We start from the raw sequence: 13,162 nt of genomic DNA, 5'->3' as shown, positions 1-13,162 counted from the left end.
CTCCCTCCTCCAGTCGGTAACTCTTCTGGCCTGTTTACTCAATGCCAGCCCCTGTATGCCAGCTGTTGTACTTTTCAAGAACTGTACTGTAAGATTAAATTTTTTTTTTATTTTTTATGTATTTGTGTGAAAAATGATTATAAAGCTATTACAGTTCAGTACTACATAGCTGACTGTGTTGGTTGGGTACCCAGACTAACTTTGCTGGACTTACAAACGTGCTCTCAGAACAGAAACCATTCGTATGTAGGGGACTTACTGTATCAATCAACTGAGGATTAGGATTCTGCATATGAATTTGAGGGGAGACATAAAGCATCCAGTCCACAGCATCTATCTGCCGGTAGCTCCAATCAGCAGTAAGTTTACTTTTTTTTTTTTTTAATACTTTTTAAAATTTATTTTTTACTGTCTTCGTTGCTGCAAGGGCTTTTCTCTAGGCATGGCGAGCAGGGGTTGCTCTCTAGTTGCAGTGCACAGGCTTACTTTGGTGGCTTCTCCTGTTGCTGAGCACAGGATCTAGGACACATGGGCTTCAACAGATGCACACGCAGGCTCAGTGGTTTTGGCTCCCAGGCTCTAGAGCTCAGGCTCCGTAGTTGAGGCACACAGGCTTAGCTGCTCTGAGGCATGTGGGATCTTCCTGGATCAGAGATCGAACAACAGTCTCCTGCACTGGCAGGCAGACTTTATCACTGAGCCACCTAGGAAGCCCCAGAATATCCACACTATTCAGGAATAAAAAGGAACAAACTACTAACATGAAGTGAAAAGACATGAGGGACCATATACTCTACCATCCCACTTATAATAAGATATCCAGAACAGGCAAATTTATAAAGAAAGAAATTAGACCAGTGGCTGCCTGGGGCTGAGAATGGGAACAGGGATATCTTGGGAAGATAAAAATGTTCTAAAACTGATTTATGATCATCTTTGCACTGTCTGGTAAATCAAATCATTGAATAGTTCACTTATGAGTCCATTTTACATGTGAAATGTATTTTAATAAAGCTGTCAAAATTTTTTAATTAGACACTCAGTTGAATATTCATCTTACTTGTTAATGTATTTTCTAGCCACCCTTTCCCCTGAAATAGACCCTAATCTTGAGGGCAAGACCAAATCTCCCACATATTACATGAAATTTTAATACAAATTACATATAATCCAAAGCTATACACATACTGTGTTCACAACGATTTGTGGATATGACTTTGCTTTGTCAGGCTATCGGGTGACTGTAACCATCAAGAGCATCAAGGAAGAGAGGGTGCGTGAGGATGGACTGGCAGAATAACTGCATTTGAATCCCAGCTCCTCTAGATGTGAACTCAGGGAACTGCCCGCTGTGAGCCCAATCTCCAGGTCTGAAGTAGGAAAAGGGTTTCCCAGGTAGTGCTAGTGGTAAAGAACCCATCTGGCAGTGCAGGAGATGCAAAAGATGCGGGTTCAGTCCCTGGGTGGGGAAGATCCCTTGGAGGAGGACATGGCAATCCACTCCAGTATTCTTGCCTAGAGAATCCCCTGGACAGAGAGGCCTGATGGGCTACAGTCCATAGGGTCACAAAGAGTCAGACACAACTGAAGCAACTTAGCACACGTGCATGCAAATGGGGGGAAATGTGGTAGTAACCTCATAAGGTTGATCAGAGGATGAAATGAGATGATCTGAATAAAACTTTTAGCATGCTGCTTGGAACATGTTACAGCTCACTGAATCTTGATTTAAAACACAAAAGCCCAATCACAAACACACACACACCAGAGGAATCTCTTCACACAGGAAACACCTTCAACAACAGGGGACGACTACAGATGACCCACCCTCGTCCGTCACCCACCAGGCAGCAAGTGGCCTTGTGTCATCTCTTCTCCCTTCCAAGCCCAGTGAAATGCATGTGTGACCAGAAATACTACTCTTAATCATCTAACAAGAGGAGCTGAACAGCACCCACAGTTTTCATCATTTAGTTTGTCTGCCTCTCCACCCTCTATCCTACAAAGGTGAGATTCCACTTCCTGGCCCCCTTGGCATGAACAGGGTCACAGTTCTAACCAGTGAATGAGAGAAAATGACATGTCACTTCCAAACCGGAGCACGTGTTTGGACAAGACTCTCCCGAAGTAACTAGCAAAAGGTCCAGTTGGCAGCTGCTGTCAGTGAGCTACGTGAGGACAGCATGGAGTGGGTCCCCCGCTAACCTGTGACAGACGAGGAGCCTGAGTGGGAAATACACGTGCTCTGTAGTGCTCTGCATCACCCAGCCTCGCCTAAGTCACAAGGCTCATGGACTCGTGGTGCCTGCAGAGCAGCCAATTGAGATGTTCAGGACTCTGGGTGTGAGGGAAATGGGAGAGCGCTTTGGGGAACCCAAGCACATTGTGTCATAGATAAATCAGGGGGGCTGGAGGATGAGTGGAGCTTAGGAAAGTCACAAGCCCGACAAAGTCACAAGGCGCTCAGGCTGTGAAAATGTACATTTTTAATCTCTCACCTAAAAACCTAAGATACTTTACTCCCCTAGCTTCTGTGATGAGCCACTCTCCCTGTTCTGTCACCCTCTCTGACCACTTTATCTTCCCGTGGGCTCCACTTCCTCTGCCTCCCTGTCCCCTCCCCTTGCTGGTAACCAGGGCTCTGTCCTCAGCTCCACATGCCCTCTTAATGCTTATTACAATGAATACTAAGAAAATAAATTATTTCAGGCTCAGGGAAAAATCTTACTTGGTGTGAGGCATGATAGTGATGCTCTACCTGGGACAAACAGTGTAGTCTAGACCAAGAAAGAAGAAAGTTGAAGAAAGTTGTAACTTCTGAGTGCACAATCATGAAACAGTGCAAAAAGAGCCATATCCGAATCATCTCTTTAGCCAAGTGAAGGTCTCAAAACACAGCCAAAGGAGCTTTTGTTCTTTATTACATTCCCCTAAGCATCACTCATTGTTTAAGGCAGGGCAAATCCTGTCAAGTATTTATGGAGCTCTTTTCTTCTCCTTATAAATAAATAAATCTGTAAAGAAAGCATCCACTAATCTCTGTTTTCTCTAACCTGCTTGATTTTCTAAAGTTAAAAAAAGCAATCCTGGTGTCCTGAAACCACAGCCAAGGCTTCTCAACATTTTCAGTTAAAATACCTGTTATTTCCCAACCAGGGGAGAGCACACCACCATTACCTATACTTACAGCACACAGCTCAGTGCTGTTGACTTCTAACTATCACAGGGTAGTGTGTGCTCATTGCCCTGGTCTTCTTCAGCCGCAAAAATATTCAGAACTTGGGACTTCCGCAGTAGTCCTGTGGCTAAGACTACATACTTCCAACTCAGGGGGTGTGGGTTCTATCCCTGGTCAGGGAACCGGGCTCCTATATGCCAAATGGCATGCAAAAAAATTTTAAAAGAAAAAAACACTCAGAACTTACTGTCCACATAGAAGAGTTCTCATGGCAACACACTAAGTGACAAAAAGACCAAAAAATAAAAGAAACTGTTTTTATTGCTTTACAACAAGCCAGCAACAGACACAACACAATAATCACACATAACACTTGACATCCCCAAATGGTGTACAAAACCAGAACATGCTCCTCCACTTAAAATCTATTTGTGAAAACTGAAATCCAAAACTTCTCCCAAGAACTTTACTATTCTCAAGCAGAATCAATACTTTAAAGAAGCAAAGAAAACTAGTATCAAACTTACTGCATATGTCTGATCACATAATTCAGAACCTTTTACGCTCAATCCAGGCAGTGCTATTACTGCACATTTTAGATGGCCATCCTAGGTACTTTAAGACTCCAACAACTTTCTTCTTTCCACAAATTCTTTGCAGAAAGAGCTGTCAAGAAAATTGTTCTAAAACCCAACAATGCACAGCAATTTATGCCTCATTTCTACTTTTTTCCTCATAATGGAAAATTTGGCCGTCCTTAACTCAGCCTGATAACAACTCCAATGCCCATGCCGAAAATCCTACTTACAAACAGGAAACCTAAACTCATATTAGGCATGAGAGGGTGACACTTCTAAGTAGTTCCTATTATTCTGGACACACTGGCACCTTCCTTTCAATGAGCTCCAAGATACTGTGGTTTAAGTCACCATAATTCAACAGCAAGTTACATGGCAAGTACTACCTGAAAATGGGGGATGGGGAGGGTGCGGGTTGCAGGGGACGGGCGCTGTGCCAGTAAGATATATGTGACTTGCCCAAAACTGGAATAATTAACAACCTGAGAGGATTGTTTATTCTTAAAAATATGACCACGTCAGCTACTTTTTGCCTTTTAATTCAAGGTTTTCTCTTTCTTCCAGACAAAGCACAGCATTCTTCTCTCAGAATATCACCTGTCAGGGTGTTGAGAATTAACTGACTGAGAGGCTGCACACTCCCAGACCTACAGGTCTACCTGGCCATTAGGTAAGAGGTTTCACACTCAGAAATATATGAAATGTTTAAGATGCATGTGGAGAAGATGTTTAATTCTGCAACATCAGAATGTTAAGGCAACATCAGAAAATGGGTGTTTCAGAACCCTACCCCTAGTCCCCACCTGGTAAACATAGCCAGATGATGCTACTCAATCCTTATTACCAAACTGTCCAAAATAACCTGTTGAACTTGTCTTTGAAGTTTAATCTCTGATATTTTGATGGCAGTGAGATAGAACCCTGGGACTATACTTGCCTTGCAAAAAAATTCAACACCTGATTTACTCACAAGGCTTAAAATAAGGAAGGAAAATATAAAATAAGTTGTCCTTCACTTGGCAACCATCCGTTTAATTATCTGTTTTTACACTGTATCCAGGCCACACCTGGATATGGATGGCTAATGTGGAAATAGAAAACACAAGGATCACTCCTGGAAGAATCACAAACAAGACAATGAAGTTCTCAATCAGCACATCGACAGCATCAGGGTAAGCAAGAAAAGAACTTTACCAAGAGATCAACATGTACGTTTTCTGACAAAACTGAAGTATACTGAGTTACAGGGCAAATTCACTGAAAACAACAAAGAAAAACCTGTCTTTGTAAAGGCTATTCTGTCACCCCCTAAAAAGTGTTTCAACTCTGATACACCACACAACCGGTTAAGAAAATGAAGCGCGGTGTTTAGCGACGGGACATTCTAACTACCATGGGAGGCGCTGGGCTGGGCCTGGTGGGCACCACTGGAGTTAGCAGGGCTGGGGGGGAGCCCCCTACTTCTCCACGCAGGCTGCTGCCGTCTCCTTGTTGAAACCCCGGATGGAGAGGTCGTAGACTACCTCCTCCACTTTCTTCACGTCATACTTCAGGCCATCGTAGCGCTTCCTCAGGGAATCGTTTTTGAGGTTGAGGAGGCGGAAGCCGGAGTCCAGCTCGTTGATGAAGGTGGAGATGTGCAGGGGCCGGGAGTAGTCTCCGGCAGTCACGCTGTTGACAGACAACCTCGACTGTGGGACAGAAGAGGAACGTCACAGCAGGGCTCTTCCTCCAAGTCACAGCCACGAGGCCGGTGCACCACATGACTTGTCCACACTATCCCTCATAATTACAGTTTTGACAACTGCTCGGTATTACTTACTTACTTAAAACTTAAGAAATCATTCCCCTTTTGATGGAGTTTCTGTGGTCTCCCGACTTCTCATAAATAAGGTTAGAGTAAATTCCTTTATAACAGCTTTCTTCTGCTTTTGATTTATTTTTATAGGACAATTTCTTGGAGTGGAATTAAGGGGTAAAAGACAATAACAACTAGTAAAAGTTCTATAGTTAATTGTTCCCCAAAACAACTATATAAAGGAACAGTTACCAGGAATATATACTGTGCCACTGCTCTGAAAGGAAGAAGTTGTTCTCATCTTTTTAAATCGCATAATATCAAGTGTGCAAGGCCACCTCATTGTCTGAATTGCCATCCCAGCAAAACATTAACACACACAGTACGCAGTCAATGACTACCCTGTGACCGACAGATGGCTTAGAAAAGAATGGGACATCTGAATTTTTGTACCCATTTAAAAAAACTGACAATGATGTGGAAAGATCAAAAAGAGCAAATGGCAAATCACTAAGCTTCTTACCAGTTCACTAGCGAGAATGAGAACTCCCGAGAGATAATCTTCCACATCCAAGTGAAATCCCTTCTCCCGATCAGGCTCAACTGAAAAATGTGACACGGTAAAGACAGGGTCATGATGGAAATGTAACTTACACCTAAAATTTTTTTTAAATACACACACATATACACAAGTACAATTTCTCTCAAAGTAAAAATAGGAGTATTTCAAAACTATCTTTTAAATGTAGACATATCCTTGGTAACAGACCTCACTGTAGAATCTTTGAGCTCTCAAGCAAAATTCAGTCTTTCATTTCGTTTTTCTTAAAGTAATACCACCAAGAATAGTATCCTGTTATGCATGAGAATAGCTTTTAGAAGGTATGCGTTGAAACATTTAAGAAGTCACGGGATCTATACCTGACTTCCAAACAGTTCAAACATGCCCCCAACACACAGTGAGGAGACTACACAGACAGGGCAAAACGTGAACAAGCAGAGGATCTCAGTGGGAGTAAGCAGGTGTTCACTTTCAACTTTTCTGTAGACTTAAAATTTTTAAAAACTAAAAGAAACGCCCAAGTACACAGAGCAAGCCCCTACATATTTTTAGTTTTCATCTGTCCAAGAAACCAGTTTTCCACTTAGTTCTCATTTGTTTCCATAAACAGAAAGCCCCTCCCACCAAAAATTAAACCGATCATGTGGATGGACACGACTGAGGACACTCACTGCCTAGGATCTCTGTAACCGCTTCTCGGGTCACTAGGGTTTCGGACTCCAAGTACACAACAAACGCTGCCAAGAAGACCAAGCGCTGCAGCACAAACCTCCAGTGCTCGTGAAACCTGCAGTGAGTGCAAGGGACCAGGTGTTAGAAAAGACAGGCACAGGACAATCACAGCCAAACACATGAGGCACGGGACCCTTTTTCAAATAAAACCTTATGTGAAACTCCAAAATATAAAATGTGTTAAGAACAATACAACATTTAAGTATTATATATAGATGGATTTAGTGTACATTTTGCCAGTCCAAATTTATAACAATTATTTATTATAATTTTAATATATAAGAAGCACGGTCCAATTCTGATGAATGCAAAAATTTACAACCAAATGTTATAGACAAGAGCAACTGTGCTTTAGAAGTTTAATCGGTGAACAATGATACTGCTCTGAGAAAAATAAATGCTGGCAAATGCAAATTGATGAGAACTGCAACGTACATCAGCCTCAGCATCTCAGTCCTACACTCTGAACTGAATGCAGGGTATCAAGAAACTCCAAAAAAAAAGAAAAAGAAACTCCAGCTTCACACACATGAGAAAGAACTACCGTCACTAAACAGGTGACCTTAAAACGTTGGGAATACAGTAGTTAAAGTGAGCGAGGAGACTGAAAAAGAAAAAAGAAATTTTATAACCCCTTGATGTTTATGCTATGCCTCCTGATTTTCAAATGTGGCAACAAATTCAAAAACATCTTTCAACACAACCTAGGTCAAACCAAACATTTTGAGGGCCAAATCAGCCAGAGGGCAGCCTGTATGTGAACGCCAAACTCCATGCTCTCTAAAGACCCTGCCAATTCTACTGTTCTATTCTCTAAGCGCCCACTATTAACCTTACAGCAGGGGTCAGCAAACCTTTTCTAAGACTGAGACTTTCTGGGTCACATTCAGTCTCTGTCACACTCTTATTTCTTTTTTTTTTTTTCTTAGGTAACTCTTTAAAATATAAATATATTTATACAAAATATAAAAGGTCACGGTAGTTTGCCAGCCCCTCCCTATCTTTCAACAATCTTGTGAGGTTACACTACCCACTCCCCACATACCTGTCTTAAGTATTTCTTGCCCTAACGTATCCTAAAAGAACATTGTCTCTAGTGAGAAAGCAAGTCTAAATAGAAAGTTTAGGTTCCTATTTACCATATTTCATCAACACTCAGTTTTTCCCAGTTTAACACCTGTGAAATCAGGAAGTATTAAACAATCTAAAACCTGTGAAATCAGGAAGTATTAAAGTATTAAACAAACATGTTTCATAATTATGAATAATAACAATCTTTTCCCTAATAATACAAAACATAACATTGTTTCTTAAAATTAATAGTGTTGTAGATTTAATAAAATAATGGCATAAAATATTAGCTGCATATGTTACTTGGCAGCAAAATTCAATATTCAGTTTATACATATACACTGCCACTTAATTCCATAATCTTAATAGCATAGATTCGGCCCATCCAACTTTACAAGTAACTTCAATAAACTAAAAAAATATTCTCCATTTTGACCTTCACATAATACATATTTTATTTTTATTACTTTCTCATTGCAAAAATTACATGTTCCTTAAGAAAATTATGAAAGTAAAAGGGAGAAAAAGAAAGTCAGCAATTTTGTCACCATTAAAATACTACCACTATTAACAGTTCCTTTTCCTCTCTGTTGTTTCTTCTAAGTAGGATTGTCATCTAAATCTAAGCAATCATTTAGTCCACATAAATTTTTCTCTTGCCTTCTTTTACTTAATGTTATACAAGATGCTACTTGTCTTACAAACCTGTAATACTGTTCAGCAGGAAACTTGGTCTTCAAAGACGTTAGATGTGTTTTTACTGTACCAAAATGTTCTCGAGCTTTCAAACACCTTTTTGGAACTGATCACAAAAAGATAGTCAAATGAAGTAATGAAAGACTTACCAAATTTCAAACACAGTTCTTGCTTAACAATCTATGCAGTCTACCTGGAAATAAATCAATTTTTTTAAATCTCATGAGCAAATGTAGAGCATGCATCTCTGCTATCAACCTGGCTCTCAAAATTTCATATCTAGTTTCCCTACTGAAAAATAAACAACAAAAAATTGCTAAAAGGGGGTATGTCAGGAAACACACTGGCAAACTTATAAATTAACTAATCTTTAAGCTGCCTTTCCTAGTCAGTCGCCAAAGGATGCCTAAAATTGGATTTTGAAGGCTCCTATATTTGGTCAAGGACTTCCCTGGTGGCTCAGATGGTAAAGCATCTGCCTACAATGCGGGAGACCCAGGTTCAATCCCTGGGTTTGGGAAGATCTCCTGGAGAAGGAAATGGCACCCCACTCCAGTATTCTTCCCTGGAAAATCCCATAGACGGAGGAGCCTGGTAGGCTACAGTCCATGGGCTCGCAAAGAGTTGGACACGACTGAGCGACTTCACTTAGCACTTATACTTGGTCAAAAAGCAGCTTTAGGACTTCTTTGCAAGTTCAGTGGTTAACACTCCATGCTTCCACTGCAGGGTGCAAGGATTCAATCCCTGTTTGGGGAACTAAGATTCCACATGTCACACGATGTGATCAAAAAATTTAAAAAAAAGTTTTAACAGCTTTATTCTCAATCAGGCTGACCAACTCCCTATCTCTCACAAAAATGACTTACCCCCGACACCTGTTAGCTACATTATGAAATAATTCTTAATCTGAAAACACATTTCACTTCTTTTAACTGTGTTATCTTTTACAATAGAGATTCCATTTCTAAACTTCCTATACTCTATCTCCATTCAAGAGACTGACTGTAAACACTGTGACAACATTTTACACTGGCCATTTTATTATCTAAAAGTACATACTAAATCACATTCAATGACTGAAAGATTGGTGTTAAGAAAAAGCCAAATAAAAGTTGCTATATACACAAGAGAACTATGGAACTACCACAATTATCATCAGAACTACACCACTAGAGAAAACATTCCTAATCCAACCTATGTGAAAGCATAAAATCAACAAAAATACAGAGAATTCCATAAACCTATAAAATGATCAACTCACTTATTTCTCCAATTTTTACTCACCATAAAAACATGAGGAACAATTTTCATAGTTAAACCTTACAGATTTGATATGTCTTCTGATTGTAAATTAACTCTTTAGATGAAAGACTGACAGAGTGGATAAAACCTTCCAAATCAAAACAAAGAACTTACTGTCCTGAAACCCAGCACCCTGATGGACCCCTTGAAGTAGAGTTAAAATCTCTCGAGCTGTTTGTTCTAAACTCTGTACAACTTTTCGGATTTCCTAGAAAGAATCAGATCAAAATATCAAATAAATTCAACATAAGTATTATATTATCATAGCCTCAAACCAAACATACTAGATAGTATATTTGATCTATGACACCTTCACATACATTTTAAACACTATCAACCTTTACAATGACACAAATGGTGCACAAGACTTATTCAGAACTGAATTCTGACTTTTCTACCTTCTCTATGAGATCTTCAGGAAGTCATTAAAACACATGAGATTCCTCATACAGATTTCAAACGGTAATAGCCACCCACTCGCCCCAAATATCCCATTGGAACACTGAAGGAGATGAGGTATCCAGACATAAACCAAAAAGAGAAAAACGTCCAGACACAACACAGGACTGAGTATTTTTCATTCATTCATTTTACAAATATTCACTGAGCACTTGTATGACTAGGGAACCAAGCAAATGGTCCCTTCTTTCCTGCAGTTGCATCAAGCGGGAGGCATTTAAAAAGTAACAACCGCACAAATTAATGCGCTACTATAAGTAAACATAACAGGAAAAAGATCCTTTTGATTGTGAGGTCAAGAAGATGACCAGAAAAAAAGAGTGGAAAAGAAACGCATTCCAGGAAAAGCAAGCAGTGCTTGCAAAAGTCCCGAGGCAGGACGCTATTTGGGGAACTGGAAGAATAAAAGGGAGGTAGCGTGACCATAGCATACAACAGAAGGAGTAAAATGAGACTGGAGAGACCCGTGGGCCACAGTTGGATCTGGATTTTTATCCTACGTGGAATGAGAAGCCATAGTAGAGTTTTAAAGAGAAACGGCCACACGTGCTTTTAAGACACCAATAACCCACACAAGAAACACGTGTTGTCTGAGTCCCACGCGCCGAGGGTGCGACATAAAAATGAATTAAAAATGAGAAAAACTGACACCCAAATAAGGTAGGTGATGCTGAAGAGCCGAGCCCTGAACACAGGGAACCAGGACCTGGCAGCAGAATCGGGGGCGGGAGCAAAGAGGTGCCCTAAGCCAAACGAGAAGGGTAGGAACCACCCCCGGAGGCTTCCCCACCGCTCGAATCAGAGCGACGGAGGAGGGCCGGGCGTCGCGGCCCAGCTAGGCAAAGAGAGGGGAAGGGATATGGGGAGACGGGGGCTCGCCTCTCGGATGTCCTGCTCGGCAGCCAAAAAGCCCTGCAGCTCCACGAAGATCTCGCTCACAGACATGGCGCCGGCCGCACGACCGTCAGCCAGGGCTGCGAGGGTGGCCGGCACAGTGCGTTCCGGAGACAACCTGCGCCTTCAGTTGCAACGTCCCGCCGCCACCGCCGCTGCCGCTGAGTCCACCGGGCCCTACACAGAGGCTGTCGCTGGGGTCCTCCCAGGCCCGCGGCGCCCAGGAAGCCGGGCTGTCCGCCGCGATGCCTGAGACGCTGGCCGGAAGGCAAAGCATGATGGGCGGGGCTCTTCGACAGGCATCGCTGGAAACAACCCGGGAGAGGTCCTCGGCGCACGTGGGCCTAAGAGAGGTGGGGACTTGGGCTAAGAAGTGTGGAACCATCCTGCTGTTAGCTAGTCGTTTCCTCCGTCAGTGTCATGCTATGTGTTTGGTCCCAGGAGCTGTGCACGATACCAAAACCTGAGGTCTCTTATATGAAATCATGTTAAGTTCAGTCGCTCAGTCGTGTCCGACTGTTTGCGACCCCGTGGACTGCAGCACATCAGGCTTCCTTATACATCACCAACTGCCGGAGCTTGCTCAGACGCCCTGTCCAGCCAGTCGGTAGTGCCATCCGACCATCATCCTCTCTCTTCCCCTTCTCCTCCTGCCTTCAATAAGGGTCTTTTCCCATTAAGTCAGTTCTTCGCATCAGGTGGCCAAAGTATTGGAGTTTCTGCTTCAGCATGAATTCTTCCAGTCAATATTCAGGACTCATTTTCTTTAAGATTGACTGATTGGATCTCCTTGCAGTCCAAGGGACTCTCAAGAGTCTTCTCCAACACCACAGTTCAAAAACTTAAATTCTTCAGCGCTCAGATTTCTTTATGGTCCAACTTTCACATCCATTCATGACTACTGGAAAAAACAGCTTTGACTAGATGGACCTTTGTTGGCAAAGTAATGTCTCAGCTTTTCAATATGCTGTCTAGGTTGGTCATAGCTTTTCTTCCAAGGAACAAGCATCTTTTAATTTCATGGCTGCAGTCACCATCTGCAGTGATTTTTGGAGCCCAAGAAAATAAAGTCTGTCACTGTTTCCATTGTTTCCCCTATTTGCCATGATGTAATGGGACCAGGTGCCATGATCTTTTTTTGAATGTTGAGTTTAAGCCAGCTTTTTCACTCCTCTTTCACTGTCATCAAGAGGCTCTTCAGTTCCTCTTCACTTTCTGCCATAAGGGTGGTGTCATCTGCTGTATCTGAGGTTACTGCTGCTGCTGCTGCTGCTAAGTCACTTCAGTCGTGTCCGACTCTGTGCGACCCCATAGACGGCAGCCAACCAGGCTCCTCCGTCCCTGGGATTCTCCAGGCAAGAACACTGGAGTGGGTTGCCATTTCCTTCTCCAATGCATGAAAGTGAAAAGTGAAAGTCAAATTGCTCCGTCGTGTCTGACTCTTCGCGACCCCATGGACTGCAGCCCACCAGGCTCCTCCGCCCATGGGATTTTCCAGGCAAGAGTACTGGAGTGGGGTGCCACTGCCTTCTCCGGAGGTTACTGAGGTTACTTGTAATATCTAATAAAATGTGTTATGTAAATAGTTGTTTAAAATAATGTGTAAATAGTTCCCAGTACACAGAAAATTAAAGTTTTACTTTTCATAACTCTGGAATTCAGTATTTTCTCTCTGGGGTTGGTTAAATCTGCCCATGTGAAACCACAGATTCAGAGGGCTGACTGTACAAGGTGTTTTGTCTTACAGCAGTTGGTAGGAAGATGCTTCAGTCCTGAAGGGTATGCGGATTCCAATCTTTGGAAAAACATTCGTCTCTGCAAAAAATACTCGGGAAAAATAAAAGTTATGCAGGACTGGAACAATAGGATGGATTAAGAGTAAAAATTTT

The 13,162-nt window shown here is 42.0% G+C and overlaps 1 protein-coding gene across 2 annotated transcripts; it reads right to left on the bottom strand.

The window, feature by feature from the left end:
- Window positions 1–3,481: 3,481 nt before the first annotated feature.
- On the bottom strand, window positions 3,482–11,467 carry TSN (translin). Of its 2 annotated transcripts, XM_027562965.1 has the most exons (6): window positions 11,259–11,467; window positions 10,035–10,128; window positions 8,625–8,721; window positions 6,788–6,903; window positions 6,078–6,157; window positions 3,482–5,447 (listed from the first exon to the last, which is right to left on the bottom strand). In XM_027562965.1, the coding sequence occupies exons 1-6, from the start codon at window positions 11,322–11,324 to the stop codon at window positions 5,214–5,216; spliced, it is 687 nt and encodes a 228-aa protein (XP_027418766.1). In that variant the 5' UTR covers window positions 11,325–11,467; the 3' UTR covers window positions 3,482–5,213. The 2 variants fall into 2 exon arrangements, with proteins under 2 accessions (XP_027418766.1, XP_027418775.1); XM_027562974.1 differs by lacking the exon at window positions 6,078–6,157 and having other exon boundaries at window positions 11,259–11,450.
- Window positions 11,468–13,162: the final 1,695 nt, after the last annotated feature.

Source organism: Bos indicus x Bos taurus, chromosome 2 (genome assembly GCF_003369695.1).
Source record: "Bos indicus x Bos taurus breed Angus x Brahman F1 hybrid chromosome 2, Bos_hybrid_MaternalHap_v2.0, whole genome shotgun sequence".
NCBI lineage: Eukaryota > Metazoa > Chordata > Mammalia > Artiodactyla > Bovidae > Bos > Bos indicus x Bos taurus.
The sequence above is the reverse complement of the archived record's forward strand: the minus strand, read 5'-3'. Positions and strand labels throughout refer to the sequence as shown.